We start from the raw sequence: 23,298 nt of genomic DNA, 5'->3' as shown, positions 1-23,298 counted from the left end.
TTGCAATTATTCAGACATTGAAAGTTGTCACTGAAAACCCATCAATAATAAGGGAATTATTTTTTTTCCGGAAGGCGTCTCACAATTAAATTAAGTACCAATAATCTTTTATAATAATATAAATTTGAATATGAATTTATCTTATGTAGCTTAGCCAGAGTATAGCTATTGTGCAAGCAAATAGACTGATCGAAACACATCAACATTACGGAGGTAACTGTTCAATAATGAAATCATGATGGAAGGACGGATAAACGGACAGAGAGAGGATATCAATTTACCCCGAGCTGTACGAAAACAGCGAGGGAAAATAAATCAATAGGCTCAGCAATTATGAATTAATGATGAACATAAATACACACGCATACAAGCAACACACAGAAACAAAACACTCTCGATACAAAAATATTTATTATAAGTTACAATAACATCTCAATTTATATAACTCAATCTGTATATTTGATATTATATTTGATGATCCATAAAATATTTTTCCTTATAACCATTAAACTCATTACAACCAATAAAATATCACGAATTGTACGTTTAGAATAAATTGAAGAATTACTAGAAGTTCTGTGAGCTATAAATAGCTAACGTCAGTTCTCCGAGTTAACTGCTCAGTAAATGAAGAAAAGAAACATGTTTAAATCAAAACTACCAAAGTTGAATTATATAACGATGTAAATGGTGTCCCTGGTCAGAAAAATCTATATACTTGTATTATAACAGTACCATCACAGAAACAAATTTATATTTTGGTATAAACAAATTATCACACTAAGACGTGATTACAAACTAATCAAAAGATGAAAGAAGTCGACAGTAGTTGTATTTAGGAAACAAATTATCTCAAGTGATATTCATGTTGAAATTGTAATAAATATAACAAAATGCATATGGAAAAAACACTACAGGTCTCAGGACAAGTTACATATGCCTAAATATGTAACTTGGAGTACCGATTTTCATAAAAATATGTCTGGTGGCTAGTTACGGTATAATAAAACAAATAGATTTTGGAATTTCATGATTATAGGAAGTTTTAGATTCCCGTCGACGTTTTGTTGTGTTCCTGAGGCGAACGACACCCGTGATTACAAACAACACGTGTATTTATCACAACCATAGTCTAAATAATTTGATTCGCATCGAATAATCTTAGTTTCAGATTTGAGCACTCGCAATATAATTGATTTTCTGTCCACGAAAGCAAAACCATTTTCATATGGACAATTTTAAAGGTTGTAGTTGCTTTTGTACACACTCTGTAGCTGCGTAATCTACACACTGTGGTCAATAAACAACACAAATAATAGTGAAGCTCGAGATTTATGGATAAAACAAAGATCAACAGTGCATGACATAAATAAAAACATCAGAGTACTTTTAACATTTGGTACCAAAGTGTGCGTATTGCCTGCATAGTAATGAAATTAAAATCACATAAAATTAATTAAAATATGCAAATCTTATTGTAATTATTCGGATGTGTTTTCTCACATCTACATCAGAACGACGAAAAGCTTCTAACTCTTTCAAATATAAGCAATGTAGTTCATAATTTCTTACGCATTTTTATCAACAATAATTCCTCTTTATCAAAACTGCAAAAATGAGGACAAAACATGTCTTAAATGGAGGTTTCACTTGATATATTATCACACTTTTCTAAAATGGAATGTTTCAGGATAACAAAATTGTAAATACTTCTTTGATCTTTCAAGAATAAAATACTCATTGTATTTCAACAATGAATTCAATGCACATAATATATGCAATGACTTGTATGACAGTTATTTGGTTCATGGACTCGTGCTTTTTCCCATGGAAATCATTCAGATTTTGGGAAACGATTTTGTCTCTAGGTACATGTAATGGGATTTGTTTTTACATAATGTTCAGGAATCGTCTGGAAGAAATCTACAAAAATCACAGGTATATAATGTATGTACAAATATGAATGTTGTTAAGGATCCCAATACCATTGCTAAATGAAAACAGCAAATTTGAAACTTTTAACCGGCATGACAATAGCTTATAGTTATATCAGTGGACACTAGGAAAGTAGTTACACATCAAACATAACCATACGTACACAATTTGAATGTCATTTGTATATTTGAATATGTGTTATTTGTTAATTAGCATTGATGATTAACAATTACATTGCATACATATGAAACTATATTTTATCATACACACTCTTTATGACATTATATCTGTTGAAAATAATTCGAGAAACAAATCAGGAAACAAGCACAACACTTCAAGTTAAGCAATGGATATAATCTGGATAAAAACAGTTCAACTAAAAGTATAATAGTTAAAACTAATGAATAAATAATTCTCCTATCAAACCCCAAAGAACAAATGCATTTATATAATATCATATTTACCTCTTATATAATCTTCCCTGTGTAGAAAACTGAAGACATTACCTGTTATTCAACAAAACACTTTGAAATATTGACGCACTTCAATATATAGTATCTACAGTATATACAGCTGTAAATATTGTACATTTTATCATACACTGTATCTTGACCATATGTAAGGTGATCTTCATGCTCAATATGTTATTAAGAATAAATAAAGCCTTTACTATAATTACAATAAGCAATATATTTTATTGAACCCATATTTTTATATCCAAGTTTTTACTCCCTCGGACAGGTAAGAAGTTGGTTAAAGGTTTTTACATATTTGACCCCGGGCCTATGACCATCAAATCAGGTAAAAATCATTATTTAAAGAAACTTTATAGCATTCCATCACAGGTACATGTACCTACTGGTCAAATACCATTGCCCTAGGTCCTCAAGTTCTTAAGAAGTGTTTGTTCAAAGAAACAATTGATGGACGACGCACAAATCACCTTCGTGTCAGGTAAGCTAAAACTCGCTGATAAGATTCATTCATATTCTAAAACACATTGTACTCCAGTATACTTAAATGGTAAGGTTTGATTTTAAACTAGTATCCTCTACCAATACATGCAATCATATGAAAATCATGATTACGTGTGCATGCCCTTGCAATCGGTTAACCGCTAAATTAAATACTGATGCTATACAGAATCTCAATGATGGCTAATTCCTCAGTTAAGTGACAATGACATAAGCAAAAATAATACATGCTGAAACAGAGATCCATTACAAATTTAGTAAAGGGATGTTTAATGGATGTAAAGACTTTTACAAACACAAATAAGGATTTCCACACCTACACATGTAAACATTTCCTGAGCAGATCATGATGATATCTACATGATATCAATAAGGATGCAGTGAGAAATAAAGAATTTACATAAAACATACTTCTACAAAATACCTTTAAAACTTTCTGAATGTAATTCTTTGAAAACATCCATACCAGCAAATCTCAAACTATACACAGTACGTTATAGATCTCTACTCCTAGTGCAGTCAGATCATGCATTCTAATTATCAAAATAAAGATCCTACTTCCTTTGGGACTAACATAGTTGAGTTATAGAAACCTTGTTAGCCCAAGCGATACAAGACATCGATATGATCTCCCATGTACTACTAGTGATTTCCAGATCTATACAAGCATGCAGTTTCTTACGCTGAGCTGTCATTACAAAGCATTCCACATTAAAAATCGAACGCATAACCCCAGGTGTTTTTTCGTTGGTTAATATCAGTACCTAATTCCAATGTTGGCTGAAGTGGATGTAGAAATCTTGTCTAAACAACAGGATAATAATTTGCAGCAAAACATCCATCTCTTACGTACGGATGGAAAAGTATTTCCGGGCTAGTTTAATTAATTGTCAATGGGTGTTGTCTACATAATAAAAATGCAGGCTTGTTTCCTTGAAATCAACCTAACTATGTCGTTAGTTGCCAGAATCAAACGATACTTAAAAAAAATAACACAACAGATCTAGTCTTGTAAGATACATTTACAGATATAGTAAGTGTTAAAAACACAAATAGAATTTTTAAGCAAATTTGAAAATTTCACAAAAGTCAAAAAGTAGAAAGCATATTTATACAAGAGGCCCAAGGGCCTTAGCGGTCACCTGAGTTATATCATAGGTACTGGTAGCTTTATTTTATTGTTTAGATGTGATGTGGAAATCAGCATGTAAACTAAGTGAAATACAATACTTGTCATGTCATCAAAGGATAAGAATTTGAAAATATTGGTAAATGTTCCCTTTGGGGCCCCGCCCTAGCCCCTGGGGATGGGGCAGGAATCCCAATTTTACAAAGTAATACTCTCATTCACCAAAGATGATTCTGACTAAGTTTGAGTAATTTTCTGCTGAAAATGGATAAAATATATACCCAAAAGTGTTATTTCCCTATATAAACTATAGTAAACTTTACCCCCTCCCCAAGGGAGAACGGATAGCTCGGGGGTCCTGAAATTTACAATTTAAGTAAAGCCCCTGATGATCTTTCTTTCCACGTAGAGAAAATCACTGTAGTACCTCTGAGTCTGGAGAAGAAGATTTTTGAAATATTGATTAATTTTCCCTTTGGGGCCCCGCCCTGGCCCCAGGGGTCGGGGTAGGAATCTCAATTTTACAATTTGAAACCATCTACCTCCAAGGATAATTCTCACCAAGTAATAATTTTCTGCTGAAAATGGATAAAATATATACCCAAAAGTGTTACTTCACCTATATAAACTATAGTAAACTTTACCCCCTCCCCAAGGGGGAACAAATAGCTCGGGGATTCTGAAATTTACGATTTAAATAAAGCCCCTGGTGATTTTCTTTCCATGCGGAGAAAATGAATGTAGTACCTCTGAGTCTGGAGAAGAAGATTTTTGAAATATTGGTTAATTTTTCCTTTGGGGCCCGGCCCTGGCCCCAGGGGTTGGGGTAGGAATCTTAATTTTACAATTTGAAACCATCTTCCTCCAAGGATAATTCTCACCAAGTAAAAATAATTTCCTACAGAAAGTTGTCAAAATATACCCAAAAGTGTTATTTCCCTATATAAACTATAGTAAACTTTACCCCCTCCCCAAGGGAGAACGGATAGCTTGGGGGTCCTGAAATTTACAATTTAAGTAAAGCCCCTGATGATCTTTCTTTCCATGCAGAGAAAATGAGTGTAGTACCTCTGAGTCTGGAGAAGAAGATTTTTGAAATATTGGTTAATTTTCCCTTTGGGGCCCCGCCCTGGCCCCAGGGGTTGGGGTAGGAATCTCAATTTTACAAAGTAATACTCTCATTCACCAAAGATGATTCTGACTAAGTTTGAGTAATTTTCTGCGGAAAATGGATAAAATATATACCCAAAAGTGTTATTTTACCTATATAAACTATAGTAAACTTTATCCCCTCCCCAAGGGGGAACAAACAGCTCGGGGGTTCTGAAATTTACGATTTAAATAAAGCCCCTGGTGATTTTCTTTCCATGCAGAGAAAATGAATGTAGTACCTCTGAGTCTGGAGAAGAAGATTTTTGAAATATTGGTTAATTTTCCCTTTGGGGCCCGGCCCTGGCCCCAGGGGTTGGGGTAGAAATCCCAATTTTACAATTTTGTAGCCTCATCTACCAAACATGATTCTGACTAAGTTTGAAAAAGATCCATCCACTGGTTCTTGAGAAGAAGTTGAAAATGTAAAAAGTTTACGCACGACGGACGACGACGGACGGATAGCGATTAGAATAGGTCACTTGAGCAAAGCTCAGGTGACCTAAAAAGGCTCTAATGGCGTAAATGATGTGTTCTCATTAATTCATTTTAAATACTGATATAAGGCTTCTTTCAGAATTACCGTATACCCAAAAACTTTGGCCCATTCAAATTTTTGTTCCAGACCAATAAAATTCACTTCCGTCCAATATTAACTTTGTCCTTCACATTTGATTACTTTGTCCTTCACATTTGATTACTTTGTCGTTCACATTTGATTACTTTGACCTTCACATTTGATTACTATCTTTGTTATATCACTTACTAGTGTTTGCTGTAATAAGTAATTTGTCTTCATTGCGGAAGTGAAAAGGTGAAAATTAAACTGCAGCAAACATTTCTCGGTATACAGTATTAAATTTTGTTTCCACACATTTGAATATATGACTCCGAGAGCATAAACAATGTAATCCAACTCATTCATTATGACAAATATATAAGAATATTTTTCTACATTATGTATTTTTTTGGAAATGATGTAATTTGGTTCAAATCCTTACATCCAGTTAGAAAGGAACCATATGGCTAGCACTATATACCCCCACCTTCCAAAAATGGCGACAGCATAAAATATTAGTCCTCAAAATCTTTTCTATTTTTCTCGGCGGACCCTCGGGTTTTACCAATTTCGGTAAGAAAATAAGTATCCTGTATCTTTCAATCTGCCAGGAACTTTCTGTAGTATATTTATAGGACAAGGCAACAGTGTCATCACAATAATGATATTCATAATTTGGCTTTGGTATTACATGTATGTTAGCCATTGCAATTTGGCTGGTTTTTATACAGCAGACCCTTGTTATCAAGCCACCTTCCTCGATTGTGACATGGCACAATTACATGGACAGTTTTTAAAGAAAAAGATACTATGTCCACTAAAACACTAGTGGAAAGGTTGGAAAACCACAGATTTTGAAGTGATTGTTGGATGGATTAAGTGGTTAACTTTGAAGCTGGATGTGTGAGATGTCCAGCTTTGTGGATGCAGGAATAACGAGGCTTGATTGTAATGGTAATGCCATGCAAATGTAACCATGGTCAGGTGGCGCATTGGATAGTGAACTTGCCTTTCACCAAGGTGGTCAGAGTTTGGTTCCCCAATCAAACTTGAGAAGGTTTCAGGGGTCATCTGCCTGACCACATGGGTTTTCTCCGCGTATTCTGGTTTCTTCCCACATATAAACCCTTTTGCACACTATCATCCAAACCAATTACAACAAGGGTGATAAATAAAAGTTGATAGAACTTGTTTCATAATTGATGTAAAATAATATATCATTTTAATTTAAATATAACTTCATGCCAAACATGACGTTTTAAGAATTGAAGATATCCTCGCTAGATGTATACCCATTGTTATAAAATTAATTTCTTTCTCATTGAGCTATTTTTGTGAGCCACTTATATTACAAAAGTCAATTACACAAAAAAACGATGTTAAATTTGACATGAAATAATTTCAAAAGCATTATTTTATCGCAATGCTTATACAATGTATAAACATACATGAACAAATTTGATATCATTTTCATCGTCATATACATTTCTACTTTCTCACTTCAGCTACTCTTTTCATAAAATTCTCATTTCCTAGATTTTTTTTACATATAAGCTTCCACACAAAATACACACCTACTCAAAATGCACTTCGTTTGAAATTCACTAATGATGACATTGTATACATTCAATTTCTCATTTTCTTGAAAATTCAATCGTTATAAGGTTTCACATAAAAATACACACTTACTCAGTAGAATTGAAGGCACATGACTAGCTATTTGATTGGTCTCGATTAAAAATATCAGACCAATCGCTAGGCTGATACTTGTCCTTTGAAGATTCAAAGTAGCGACCCCAACTTCAAAGCCAGCCAATTTAATCATAATGCCTACCCAAGATTCTTTTGATGTACATCAAAGGATTAAACACGTCTTCTTGCCTCATCTGCATTGTGGCCAACTCTGAGCCATCAATGTTGCTAGGACATATTCCAGGGGTGTAGAGAGTGAAGTGAGCGTAACCCCAGGATTATCGAGGATGACGCCCTGTGTACCTCAGGTATCCTTGCTTAAATGTAGCGTCCCACAGAATAACCTGCTAAATTTAGTACTGACATTGGCTCTACTTTCTTGTTTAAGTTTTGAATGGCTACATACACAACTACTTATAAGAATCATTAAATAACCGATGTGACAAAAATTAAATATTCCTCATTGAGACTGAAAGAAAGGCAGGAGCCTGAAAATTGTCTACATAGAGTGATATTCTTTAGAACTTGTCAAAACGTATGTTTTCCTTTGTTCAACTTATGATTTTAACTTAAATTTTTGAAATAGGAACCTTAGACATTGCTGAAGACACATAAAAATATATACAGAGAAACTAGTATTTGTTCTATAGCAGTTAATGACCAAAACAGATGAGATTTTTGAAGAAAGAAGGCATCCCTATTCTTTTCAGTAAAAATTCATCCCACCAGCCAAATGATTTTAACTTAACATTTTGAAATAGGAACCTTTGACATTGCTGAAGACACAAAAAAACATACAGAGAAACTAGTATTTGTTCTATAGCAGTTAATGACCAAAACAGATGTGATTTTTGAAGAAAGAAGGCATCCCTATTCTTTTCAGTAAAAATTCATCCCATTAGCCAAATTTGTTTATTCCTGATACTAAACATCTCCCTATAAAACTTGTTCTTGGTCTTTGGCCTTAAAATGGATGACCTAACATATTTAAACACATGCCCAAAGGCAATACCAATAACCAATTGGTACAATTTATCACAAACTTAACCAGTAATTATGTATCCTTCGTACCGCCATGTCCTAAGACTCATCAAATCTGGGAATATGACGAGTCTGTCTTGCATCCTCGTGAAACAAACAATATTCCGTCCTGTTGAAAATACAAACACAATGTTTAACGTCAGGGTCAAATATACAAGCATAAGAAATGGTTTATCATTATTGTCATCAATATTGTACAAAAGGTATACATAAGTGGAAATTTAATATTGGCTAGAACCTCTAACAGATTGTAATTAATATCTCTCAATGTTATTGTTTTCAAAATAAAACAGTACTTTTAACAATGATACAAGAGAAAGAAATATCTGAAAAGTATACAAATATCATGTGTCTCTTGTCTACAAATTATTTTTTTGAAATCATTTACATTCTTTGGTTATCAATTTCAACATTGTACTAAATATGCTAAAGTTCTGTATAGTATGCTAACCAGACTTTGAACATAGTATCCCAAATGGTAAATTTAACAGTGGTTTCTTCTCAATAAACTTCATTTATAAGTGATTTAAGCTTTACTGCCTTTCATAGTAGTATTCCTCTTTTTTCGCCTTGTAGCCGTAGGCCAAAGATCTTATGAAAGAAGAGTTCTACCTTGATCAAGAGAGGTAACTCCATCCACATTTCCCGGTTTGGAATCATTTCTATCCCCTGGGCTTTTCTCACGTATCGCATGAACAGTATTCCTCCAATGATGTACACAATAAGCAACACAAAGAATCTGTTGAAACAAACACAATCATTAAGATTTGGGACTTGCAGTTTTTCTTTTATAGAATTCCACTTTATTTTTAAGTACACCTTAATTAATACCTTCCATGGAAAATAACTTTGATTTCATTTTCCGATGTGTTATTTATTTTTCCGAAGTTGATTTCAACATTTCTACAAGAGTTTCAGCAACATTTTTACTGCTTTTACACAACAGATTAGATTATACCGCTGATAAAAAAAATATATTAAAAACACATCAAATTGTAAAACAACATTCAACACATGACAAAACCCACATTTTCCAGTTGCTTGTCACAAAATGAATGTTACTGACGGGATGTATTCAGGAAACAAATAACAGGATTTGTTTTGGAGTTATACAATATATGCCAAAGAAACAGGAAGTGTTTATTTTGCATAAAACTGCAAGCGGTTTATACCAGCTGGTGCCAACCTTCATCTTTTCTTTAAATGCAGAGGATTCATGCATTTGGTCACAAACATGACACTTTACTTCATTATTTTTCCGCAGTGAAGGTACATTACTTTTCTCTTAAGTCATTATAAGCCGTAGAAGTCTCCCCCATTAAATGTGAAGTCCCGAGCCTAAGATGAGAAAGCTGGAGGGTTGTAATTATAAACTGAACTAGCACACAAGTCACATAAAAATGTAAAAATTCAGAGTGGCAACTGTCACAGGGCACATGGAAATGTACTGATATCACAAGTCCTCAGACTAAAAATATACAAGATGCCTAGAGGGCCTGTATTGCCCACCTCAGGAACGCCTTTCCCTAACTGGGTACCGTCTTTCTTCACCCATGAATTGGGGTCGATCTTTAAACATTTACCTCAATTCCCCATATCCCCCCCATCCCCGAGAGCATCCCTCCATTTCTACAAAATTGTAAGAATGCTCTACACAAACTTTGGTTAAATCCCTCCAATCAAACTGAAGGAGAAGGATTTCGAACGTTTATTACTTTGTTTCCCTTTTGGCCCCCGCCCCTTTGCCCCCATGTGGGCCCCATCCTCGATACTCCAAGGGTTACACTCAATTTTGCTCTGTGCACTCCTGGAATATGACAATTGGGTCCCCTTTGCCTTAGGATGCTCTGGACCAAATTCGCTTAAATTCCCATATGGGCAAGGGAGCTTAAAATGGAGTGGGATAACCATTTCCTTTCTAACCATCATGCTTAGCTACTTACATAATTAGCAGCACAGATCCAGCACTTAACCCACACGGTAGGCATGCATATTTGGTTTTCAACTGTAATTTCTGAAAGATAAATCAACAATTTATGAACTAATTTTGCTAATCAATTAAATTAACAACATTACAATGTGAAATTTTCATCTCTATTATACTTAAACTATTAAACCATTGAATAACAGCCGTGAGGATCCCTGTACCACTGCCAACAAGAGCACCGCAAACGGATGCACAATACGCCCGTCTGACCCTATCCAATGTTTTTTTGTTTGTTTGCCATGTAAAGTACATGGTAGCTATATATATATATAGCCAGTGTCATATCTATGTGATAAAAATGCTTGCACTGATGCTTTTGTTACCAAGAGTGATTGTCATCACTGTAATGTTCACATTTATGTAATTGGTTCTTTGCTAATGTACTGCCTAATGCCTCCTCATCGGGGCATGTAGTAGACCCTCGAGAGTATGTTTTTGACTCCCCTTAATTTGATTTGACTTGTAGGTTTATAGGGATATGTCTACCATAATTAGCTACATATATATATATTGAATCTGAGTAGATTCTAAATTTGTGCTTAAAATTATCTTCGTGTGAAATGAGTGATTGTTTTAATTCAGAATTATATCTTTTTCAGTCTATACAAAATATGTGTGTTTCCTGTTGCATTTTGGGTTGATTCCGGCAATGTGTAATTTATTATTATTGTTCAGTATTTAACTCTTTTTCAATATCAGAATCATAGTCTCAGGCTAAGATTCTGTATCATCCCAACCTCGGCTTACACCTCGGTTGGGATTTTGTTACAGAATCTTAACCCTCGACCGAGATAACTCAATCTCGCTCAGTCACAGGTAATAGATTTTATTAATCATGATATTGACAACACGCAGGGGCATATCCGCGTAATTTAGGGTCTGTTTCAAGGACCCATTCTCAATACAAAAAGTGTGTGATTTATCCCAATATGCCGCTTTAAAATTCCTCATTGGGGAAGCAAAAATACTAAAAGCTTTAATTTGAATAAATCCTACCAATTAAATGAATTCCCAAATTGTAGAATATGTAAAAAGGACGGAATGATCATTTTGTCAAAATGATGGTCTAAACTAATTATTTGAAAGTTTCAAAGGGTCTAATTCATTTCCTAAGAATTAATTGTTATAATGATTATCTAAATTTCCCAATATGGTTCTTATGTCTACAATGTTTTCCTAATTTTAGCACAGGGCCTGTTTCACAAACCCACCTGACAAACCCATATTATGTTTAATCAGATTCATTCTGTGCAGTTAGGTTTTTCTCTGAAAGGTTTATATTTAAGCCTAATACCCCTAATTACATTTACTGTACTCTCAGATCATTTTGTACAGTGTATATCTATATATAACCCATACTTACATATGAAGTATCACTAGGCGAAGAGAGATATGAAAAACTGCCATCCTCGTCAGAGCACACAACAGATATATATGTAGTCCTGAAAGACAAATTTTGTGGCATCAAAACACACATGGGAAGATGTTCAATGAAACCTGTTCAATCAAATGATCCTTTAGAATTGAAAATTGTTTTCTCTTGACAAACATATGCAACCATCTTCTAGTTTGAGTACAACCAATACAATTGGCATATACATTAATCAATACAATTCATTAATCAATACAATTTTGAGGAATTTGCAGGAGCTGTCTTATCAGGCGTTAACTACTAGTCCTATGCCACCTGGCTAATATCTCCCTATGTGTGTTTGCCTGCGTGGGTGCTCAATGTAATGTGTTCTGTTTGTAGTGGTACCGTGCTTCCAACGGCATCATTTATAGTGACACCTCACTTGAATGCTACAGCACAGATACTGCAACATCCACCCCAGACCAGTTTATACTCCACCTGGCTTGTTGTAGTTGTGTGGGCAGGAGAAAAACACTTTCTCTGAATATTCCATGCCTACGACAACGAAGGCCTGAGTGTTAACCAATCTACCCATATGCAGGGTACCTGTGTGTATAGAGCTGTTCAGGGTAAGACAGTGGTGAAGGAAATTTCTATCTTACACCCAATTTCACATGATGTGACATCACAATGGCTCAACAATGAAGAGACGTCACAAATGGAAAATTCTGATGCCGCAATGCGGAAAAGGCGACGTGATCTTTTACGAAACAATGACCGTACATAATAGAAAATGAGATTATTTTTTCTGCGCAAACTCTGTTTGCAAATACGTGGTATGCTAAATCTCGCTGTTTGTTTTCGTCAAAAGAGCTATAAGGGAAAAAAACAATATTTTCAAAATGATATTCAGTCCAAAAGCTTTTTCATAGTTTCTGAGCTTATCCTGTTGGTTATAATGAGAGAAAAATACTCTTTCATGCCCTAGGTTGTAGGATAGGGAAATTCCACGATCTGGATTTTCAAATTAAGGAAAACCCTTCAAAAAGCATCAAGTTTTACTAAATTTGAGAACCCCCTCGGGTGGAATTTCCCTATCCTTCACTCCTGGGCATGAAAGAGTCTTATAATTAAGTAGAGGAAGAGTTATTTAGAAGCACATCAAGGATGATTGTCTACATAAAATGTTGATGTTACGTATACCAGTATAGTAACCTATGAAAATGTATATCACTTAAAATATCCAGACTGACAAGAGTTTAAGGGCAATGCATGGTAGGCATGATTTTTGCAACTTCAAATAACCACAAATCAGAGATAAAATGTTTAGAGAACAAATCAATCATTTTCATTTGTAGATGCATGTTGATACGAAAAGATTCAAAATTCCAAAGACGTATATTAAATTTTATGTCCGGTATAAGTGCGAAGGTTATACTCAACTGCCACTTATCTCACCCTGCACAGGGTTGAAGCCATGTTTATGTTATTATTATGCATAAGCAAATTTCAGGAGATGTCAAGACAGCAGAATCCAATAAATAGCAACTATGTGTTCAACTGGGTCAGAGGTAACATTTAAACAGAACTGTGTATGCGGCTGGGTCAGAGGTAACGTTTAAACAGAACTGTGTATGCGGCTGGGTCAGAGGTAATGTTTAAACAGAACTGTGTATGCGACTGGGTCAGAGGTAATGCTTTCACAATAAGTGTGTTTTATCTTAATTAATAAAGATCAATTATGTTAAAAAAACTTTTTAATTCCCTCATGAAGAAATGTTTACAACAAGAGGCCCAATGGGCCTGCATCGCTCACCTGGTATAAAACTCACACTTGTAACCTTAAAAGTGATCTAAAATAAAGCTACAGGCAAAATATCAGTATTAATTATTAAAATACGTTCAAAAGACCCTGTTAATTTTTTTAAAAACATTTCATCCCTGTGATTGAAAGTCGAAAAAGGCAATATGTTGAACACATTGTATACTCATCTCAGGATGCAACTTGCAAAGTATAAACATCCTGGGACCCATGGTTATTCATAAGAGGTTGTTTAAAGATTTTTAAACAAATTTGACCCCTGTGACCTTGAATATAAGTCAAAGTCATTCATTTGAACAAACTTTGTAGCCCTTTATCTTAGCATGCTACTGGCCCAATATCATCACCAAGGGCATTTTGGTTATTGAGAAGAGGTTGTTTAAAGCGTTTAACATATTTGACCCCTGTGACCTTGAATATGGGAGAAGGTCATTTATTTGAACAAACTTTGTAGCCCTTCATCTTAGCATGCTACTGGCCAAATATCATCACCCAGGGCATTTTGGTTATTCAGAAGAAGTTGTTGAAAGTTTTTAACATATTTGACCCATGTGACCTTGAATATGGATGAAGGTCATTCATTTGAACAAACTTTGTAGCCCTTCATCTCAGCTAGCTACTGGCCAAATATCATCACCCTGGGCATTTTGGTTATTCAGAAGAAGTTGTTTAAAGCGTTTAACATATTTGACCCCTGTGACCTTGAATATAGGAGAAGGTCATTCATTTGAACAAACTTTGTAGCCCTTTATCTTAGCATGCTACTGGCCCAATATCATCACCCAGGGCATTTTGGTTATTGAGAAGAGGTTGTTTAAAGCGTTTAACATATTTGACCCCTGTGACCTTGAATATGGGAGAAGGTCATTTATTTGAACAAACTTTGTAGCCCTTCATCTTAGCATGCTACTGGCCAAATATCATCACCCAGGGCATTTTGGTTATCGAGAAGAAGTTGTTTAAAGTTTTTAACATATTTGACCCATGTGACCTTGAATATGGATGAAGGTCATTCATTTGAACAAACTTTGTAGCCCTTCATCTCAGCTAGCTACTGGCCAAATATCATCACCCTGGGCATTTTGGTTATTCAGAAGAAGTTGTTTAAAGCGTTTAACATATTTGACCCCTGTGACCTTGAATATAGGAGAAGGTCATTCATTTGAACAAACTTTGTAGCCCTTTATCTTAGCATGCTACTGGCCCAATATCATCACCCAGGGCATTTTGGTTATTGAGAAGAGGTTGTTTAAAGCGTTTAACATATTTGACCCCTGTGACCTTGAATATGGGAGAAGGTCATTTATTTGAACAAACTTTGTAGCCCTTCATCTTAGCATGCTACTGGCCAAATATCATCACCCAGGGCATTTTGGTTATCGAGAAGAAGTTGTTTAAAGTTTTTAACATATTTGACCCATGTGACCTTGAATATGGATGAAGGTCATTCATTTGAACAAACTTTGTAGCCCTTCATCTCAGCTAGCTACTGGCCAAATATCATCACCCTGGGCATTTTGGTTATTCAGAAGAAGTTGTTTAAAGCGTTTAACATATTTGACCCCTGTGACCTTGAATATAGGAGAAGGTCATTCATTTGAACAAACTTTGTAGCCCTTTATCTTAGCATGCTACTGGCCCAATATCATCACCCAGGGCATTTTGGTTATTGAGAAGAGGTTGTTTAAAGCGTTTAACATATTTGACCCCTGTGACCTTGAATATGGGAGAAGGTCATTTATTTGAACAAACTTTGTAGCCCTTCATCTTAGCATGCTACTGGCCAAATATCATCACCCAGGGCATTTTGGTTATCGAGAAGAAGTTGTTTAAAGTTTTTAACATATTTGACCCATGTGACCTTGAATATGGATGAAGGTCATTCATTTGAACAAACTTTGTAGCCCTTCATCTCAGCTTGCTACTGGCCAAATATCATCACCCTGGGCATTTTGGTTATTCAGAAGAAGTTATTTAAAGGTTTTTTAAGACAATTGACCCCTGTGACCTTGAATATAATTGAAGGTCATTCATTTGAACAAACTTGGTAGCCCTTCACCCTAGCATGCTACTGACCAAATATCATCTCCTTGGGCAGTTTGGTTATTGAGAAGAAGTTGTTTAAAGTGTTTAAAATATTTGACCCCTGTGACCTTGAAAATAGATGAAGGTCATTTATTTGAACAAACTTGGTAGCCCTTCATCCCAGTTTGCTTTTGGTCAAATATCATCACCCTAGGCCTTTCGGTTATTTAGAAGAAGTCGTTTAAAGTAAAATATTGACGCCGGACGACAGACGGACGACGGACGCCGCACCACGGCATAAGCTCACTTGGCACTGCGTGCCAGGTGAGCTAAAAATGATATTAGAAGCATGCCAAAATTTGACATGACATATCGTCATTTTGTAAGGGCCAATTGGGGCATGCGTGACCCTATGTGAATCATCTTCACGGAACGTAAGAAAATAAAATTGAATTCCATTTAATTTTGTATCCTTGACATGATTCATGCCCTGAGCGTAGTACATGTATCAACGGAAATAACTTTCTTTTGCTATGTAAGAAAAATGAAAAATGTCAAAATGTTCCTTTTGATAAAAACAAGAATTCCATGGGTGTGGATGTGTCGCCTGCTCAGCTCTTTTAGTAAGAAAAGTTGAAACTCGACAGAAAAACCTGTAATATATGTTGAACATTATTGCTACTAGCATTACTGTATAAAATTTGAAACAAATTGATTAAAAAATAAAAATGTCTTGCATTTACTACACAATGCCCTTATTTGGCATTAAAAGGGGCATAACTCCACCAAAAATGCACGTAAATCTTGTTTCGGATGACGCAACCGACGCCGCTATCGACAAAGTATTACCTATAAGTCACCTCCATAGTAGGAGACACAAAAATGAGCGAAAGTTAGCAGCATGGTACCTTTAATCATAGTATACATTTAATACATTTGTGTGTCCAGCACCTGCAGTACATTGTACATACCTTTGTACGCCTTGAATTGTTGCTGTATACTCAATCTGTAGAGATCCATTGTCAGGACTACCAGAAAATTTGGCAGATGACTGAGTACCCACGATGAAATTAGTACTGTGATCGGTAGTGAGTTCTTGGCAAATCTATTTATCAACAAAAACAAAGAAAAAGACATCAACTTTCTTCTCTTTTGTTTTTCAACTCATTCACACCTTCATTTTCAAAATGGACTTGCCCAGTCTTTGATTTGGTACAGTTCAAAGGTGACTTTAGGGATGAATGGGTTAAACCTGAAAATATGCAGGAATGTGAAAGGAATATCAACAGTACATCATATATATATATAAGTGTGTTTTAAAATGTTTTATTTTCATATCCTTAATACAAAATGGAAACGCTCTTGTAGTTGGTTCAAGTGTTTTCTTTATTCCTGGATGTTTTGCAATAGTCTCTATGCATTGTACATCTGGTACATAACATCACAGTGATGATCACACACGCTCAAACTACCTATAACATGTATATGCCCACAATTTTTTTTCAGGGTAAATGTATTTAACAAAATTGCCCTGATGAAGCTTTAGTAGAGTTTTTACTGTATAGCTCATCTTCATGATAAAGCAAACATGGGAAACTATTCTTATTACATAAAATCCCTCCAATGGTACTGAAGAAGGACTTTATAGGTTCAAACCTCAAATTCCCCTTTTGGACCTTGCCCCTCTGTAACAAGAGGGGCCACACCCTCCATATTTATAAAATATCGTCTCATTTGCCAAAGGATGTCCCAGGCCAAATTTTGCTAAAATCCCTCAAATGGTAGAGAAAACAAATGGCCCAGAGGGCATGTATCGCTCACCTGGAAATGTTAGTAAAATTGAAGTTGGAATAGCTAGATGTTGCTGGTAGTGTACAATTTGTATTACATGGTTATATGCAATTGGACAAAATCCTGTCATTCCTACAGGAAAAGAAGAATTTGTTATGTTTCCCCTATTGGGCCCTGCCCCTCTGCCCCGAGGGGGGTCAGACCCACCTTTGATACAAAATCACGGTCGCCTTTGCCCAACGATGCTTTACACCAAATATGGACAAAATCCTGTCACATGTATTCCTACAGAAAAAGAATTTGCAAGAATTTGCTAAATTACCTCTCAGGCCATGCAGACACACCGTTTATACAAAAGTGGTTCCCCTTCACCCAAGGATACTTCATACCAAATTTGGACAATATCCTGTCATTCCTATAAAAGGACAAGGATTTTGAAGAATTTGCTATGTTTCCCCTATTGGGTCCCGCCCCTCTGTCCACAGGGGGGGCCACACCAAGACCAAGATGCAAGGATGCTCAAGACTAATTTAGGATAAAACACTTTAATCTCTATGGTAGAAGAAGGATTTTATAAAGGTTTTACCTCTATTTCCCCTATTCGGCCCCACCCATCTGCCCTCAAGGGGAACACACCCACCGTTTATACAAAATTGAGTCCACTTTGCCCAAGTACAATGTATGCTCCGGACTAAATAAAGATAAAATCCTTACATCCCTATGGTAGAAGAAGGATTTTAAAGGTTTTACCTCTATTTCCATTATTTGGCTCTGCCCCTCTGCCCCAAAGGGGGCCACACCCACTGTTTATACAAAATTGAGTCCCCTTGGCCCAAGGATGATCCGGACTAAACAAGGATAAAATCCCCTAATCCCCTAATCCCTACGATAGAAGAAGGATTTTAAAGGTTTTACCTCTATTTCCTCTATTTTACCCCACCCCTCTGCCCCCAGGGGGGCCACAGCCACCATTTATACAAAATTGAGTCCCCTTGGCAGAAAGATGCTCAAAACTAAATTAGAATGAAAGGATTTTAAAGGTGTATATACCTCCATTTCCCTTTTTGGGTTCCATCCTCTGCCCCCAGGGGAGCCACTGCACACCCACCATTTATACAGATTGGTTCCCTTTGGCCCAAGGACGATCCAGACCAATTTGGGATAAAATATCTTAATCACTATGGTAGGAGAAGGATTTTAAAGGTATTACCTCTATTTCCCCTATTGGGCCCCGCTCATCTGCCCCAGGGGGGCATGTCCACCATTTATAGAAAATTGAGTCCCCTTGGCCTAGGGGTGCTCCAGACCAAATTTAGTCATAATCTACTGAGCAGTTCAGGACTAATAGCATTTTAAAGGAAAAATTGACGGAAAGACGACAGATGCTGTATGTGGTATGGCATAAGCTCACCATGGTCCTTTCGACCAGGTGAGCTAATAAAACCAAACAAACCAAACACTCTATTAATAATAATAGGCCAAATGTTTTGTAATCGATCGTGTGTGAAATATAGTCATTAAGTATGTAGAATGTACATATTAAACTTATACTAGTTTATAATGATATTCTACCTATACACTCTCTATTGATAGGCAGAATGATTTTGAGCGACATATAGCGGTAAAGTGTAGGATTTCATCACATCGTTATACAGGTTAGCAATACAAATCGCTCACTCAGTCATTATAAGGTTGACAAAAGGACCAGACGGCCTTGAAACGCTGCGACACTTTGAATATACATTGTTTGTGTATAAAGTTAAACTTTGATATTATATATTTCCAAACTGATGAGCCTTATTGAAGATAAAAGACTATTGCAATGCAAGTAACATGACCTTGCTCAGATGATTTGGTTTAACACTTACAGCAATATCTGTCACTGTGCTCTCTCCACACTTTTGTCCGGTAGGTATACATGGACTGTATATATAGGTGTATTTATCATCATTGGCCTGAAATCTGCAATATTACAAAAAAGGAAAAACATTTGAAGGATTCTGAAGAAAAAGCAAGACGCCTAAGACTCATGGCCTTTATCACTCACCTGGATATCTATAATTAAGCCATTGTGGCAAATTATCCTCAAAATAAACATAGCATTGCAAATATTTACATATGAAAGAAATTGCTTCATAACAAATAGGGTTGTGATCTAAAATATGTTAATGCACATATATGGTTATACAGTTGGATCTCTGTCATTACCTAGAGGTTATAATATGACTATTTTGTTATAATAATAATAAAATACAACATTTGATATAGCGCCCTATCTAAAGCGCTTTACAGTACATAGATATACAATTAGGATATATAATTTTTGAGGAATTCACAGGAGCTGCCTTATCAGACGCTAACTACTAGTCATATGCCACCTGGCTAATATCTCCATGACGCTAACTACTAGTCCTATACCACCTGGCTAATATCTCCTATGTGTGTATCCCTGCGTGTGTGCTGGAGATGTATTGTGTTCTGTTTGTAGTTATCATATGGCCTTCCGTCCCTCTAGCTGATATCAGGACACTGGGGCTGATAAGGGCATGATATCAAAATGGTTATATCATTAACTTTTTTTAATATGCCTTTTTGTTAATAAATCAAAAATCAAAACAGTGAAAACATTTGTGAGAATTGATCTGATCAACCTACTGGCTAATGTGGGACTCGGTTTTCTTGTGTGTTTGAATTTCGCATACTTTGCACAAATTGTTCATTGTTTTCGTCTCTTAACTCTTTGTCAGTATCTCTTTTCTCAATTAAATCATCCAACCCTGCAATTCGTGCTTGTAACAAGCTGAGAAGGCGTTCGCCTTTATCCGTTGACGAGCTCAAAGGCACTTTTTGCCAGCTGCAGGTGAGCTGAAATTTAATATCTACCTCTCCTGGAATTGTATTGACAACAAGAGCACTAGTGATTAATACAGCGTGAGATAACTTGTTTTGTACTTGTTGTAAAATAAATATACTAGTACACTGTAAATATAAAATATAACTTAAAAACTGAACTTTCCAGTTCATTCCAGCATAACTAATTTCTAATTACTTTAACACTGTACATATAGACAATAGTACTACTTCTGTGCCTTGCTCACTTTAACATAAAATGCTAGAACCTGCAATATTGTAGTATTCCTGGGACATATCCCCTGCCAACCACAGGATATAAACCATCATAACGGTTCATAATGGAGCAGGAACATGTTTATTCCTGCTAGGTATACTCTGTCCTGTCTTGTGAGACGGTTATATTGTAGCGTTCATATATCTATATGCCGTCTAACGGTAGTTTGTTTATTGAGAATTCCCCTGTGCTATTTTTGGCATGGTGGCAGATATCCTGAGATTTTGAAAAGGTTCATGGTTTGGACTGGTCAAACAAGTCGGACCTGGGTCAAACTAGGTGGTTCCAGGGTCGGACAGCGGGCCTAGTTCCAGTACTTAAGGGAATGCGTGGGAGTTTCGCTAGTTCTGGCGGAAGTTTTGGACTGGGAACTAACCAGAACTCAAGGACACTGCCCTGGCACAACATTCCAGTAAGTCAAATACATACATGTACATTCGGCCTGGGTTACCAAAATTATGTTTCAGTTTCTTTCAGCGGCCTCTGTTGACTCACAGGTTCAAGTTTAGCCGGTATGTCTATTGTGTGTATTGCTTGTTGTATACGTCGGGGGTCATCTCAAAGGGTATTTTGTGTAAATAAATTTGTACTGTACATAATTACAGCGTTGTTTCCTTTTGTTACAGTCAGACATGTTAGTTAAGCTTAGTCTACGTAACCCTGGAGTGGTTACCTGAACATCCACTATTCACAAACTGCTACAATCATATCAGGCTAGTACCTGTTTGCCAACAAAACACACTTAAAACGGTAATGGGTTGTTTCGCCCTTAATCATGTTCGCGCTAAGGGTTGTTTCGCCCTAAATCCCATTCGCCCTAGGTTGTTTCACCCTAAACAAAATTGTTAATTTATACGCTATTATAATAATTGATATTTAAATATATTAACTAAACTTATTGATAACTTTCTATATTGCTGTTAGATGTATTTCATGTAGAAAAACATGCAACTGTGCAAGTGTGGAGTCACTTCTGCTTTTCACAGCTGCCGTTTGTCACACTCGCTTAAAAACAACACAAACACATTTCTTTTTATAAAATTTATTTTAAAGGGGCTGGTTAAGGAAAAAATGGCATATTTGCTAAAATGGCATACACCTGTTTAAAAAAACCTTCTTATGAAATATACCGATTCAAATTTTGCTGAAATTCACTCCCTAAAAGTAAAAAATATTATTATAATAAAGAAATCCTAAATCGTCACCTGACAGTCTAAAATTCAATTGACCCAGATCAGTGATGTAATTTTACCGCACGCGCGTCATCAACAAAGCCAAATGTAAACATCGCGACGAAAGAAAAAGATGCATGCAAAAGTCATGACAGGCACGAGGTATCAATACCATTATATATAACAACAACATATAGGCAGGAATACAACACTTGCATCATACATGACCTTTGTAAACAATTATTTACGTATAGTATTGCTGTCTTGTCCGCTAGTTGATTCCGACATGGCACATGACGGCATGCTATTGTTGTTATCTTCACTGCCTCACTTTCGAAACAACCACGTGACATATTTTAATAGATCTGCGCTAAATTTACGCAGGGCTTCCCAGAGATTTCAGTGGTCAAAACTGGACATTGCAAGCAGAACTCGACCATCATATTGCTGTGGTATAACTATTGGAAGGCCAGAGAACGCATTTAGACCCATTTATTTTGTATTTTTTTCCACTACCAGCCCCTTTAATTTAATGGAAAACTAAGAAGACTTAATTTGTGACTTAAAACTACTAAAATTGAAAGAAAATACCAAACATTGCTTCGCCCTAAATTTTTATTTATAGGGCGAAACAACCTAGCTTGAAACAACCTAGGGCAAACGGGATTTTGGGCGAAACAACCGGGAACCCTTAAAACCAGGGTAACTGTAGTCAATATTGGCACCACTCAATGACTGTAGAAAAGGCCAAGTTCCATATGACCCCAATACTAGACGTAGGACAGTGTGGCATACAAATTTACCAGAGCACAATGATCCATTATATAATGTAGCATGTAGTGTAACAGACCTTGAGTTTCCTGATAAAGTTGTACAGTATCCTTTTACCAGTGTTTACCTATGAAACCCATTCAAATCCAACTCAATAAAACGTAACTAAAATAACTGATTGTGGCTTTGACGTTTTTGCTTCCCTGACAATAATCCCAGTTTATAGTGAAAGCCATGTTACTGATGTTCATGTACACTTTATTTGATAAAACTAAGATCGATTAGGGCTGCAAGCGTGTCAAAAACTAGAACACGGTAGCCTGTCCGAAAACCAAGTTGCGTCTAGTACTTTTGTCAGCGTTAATAAGCCTACCAATACGCAATTGAGAAACTGTATTGCAGCTTGAAGCATCTAATCAATACAGTTTTAGATTCATACGTTGATGCATTGTATTACAAGGAAACTGTACATGCTCAACGTTACACTTTCAGTTTAGGCCAACTCGGAAATATTTATCTAACGTCGTACCTTGGTGTCGGTGTGGACAAAGGAGTCAAATCAACAGTAAATTGTTTTGTTACACAGGTACATGGTCCCGTCTTTATACAAGGTTCTGCAGCTGATAATACAGGTGATGATAGGCTTATCACCATCCAAAGTACTAGTATACTGATAACGTAGGCACTCGAGTCCATGTTGACATCGGAAGTCATGTGCCTCGCATGAACTACAGCAGAGTATCAAATGCTGCAATTTCATTGGGTGATAT

General features: G+C 36.0%; 1 protein-coding gene across 1 annotated transcript; it reads right to left on the bottom strand.

Moving 5' to 3' along the window:
• Positions 1 to 5,629: 5,629 nt before the first annotated feature.
• Positions 5,630 to 23,251, bottom strand: LOC110450378 (cation-dependent mannose-6-phosphate receptor-like). The gene is made up of 7 exons (XM_021497862.1): positions 23,058 to 23,251; positions 19,327 to 19,420; positions 16,639 to 16,772; positions 11,830 to 11,908; positions 10,423 to 10,493; positions 9,092 to 9,218; positions 5,630 to 8,588 (listed from the first exon to the last, which is right to left on the bottom strand). The coding sequence occupies exons 1-7, from the start codon at positions 23,240 to 23,242 to the stop codon at positions 8,529 to 8,531; spliced, it is 750 nt and encodes a 249-aa protein (XP_021353537.1). The 5' UTR covers positions 23,243 to 23,251; the 3' UTR covers positions 5,630 to 8,528.
• Positions 23,252 to 23,298: the final 47 nt, after the last annotated feature.

The sequence above is a fragment of the Mizuhopecten yessoensis genome, unplaced genomic scaffold, assembly GCF_002113885.1.
Source record: "Mizuhopecten yessoensis strain PY_sf001 unplaced genomic scaffold, ASM211388v2 scaffold5193, whole genome shotgun sequence".
NCBI lineage: Eukaryota > Metazoa > Mollusca > Bivalvia > Pectinida > Pectinidae > Mizuhopecten > Mizuhopecten yessoensis.
This window is presented reverse-complemented; position numbering and strand designations above follow the sequence as displayed.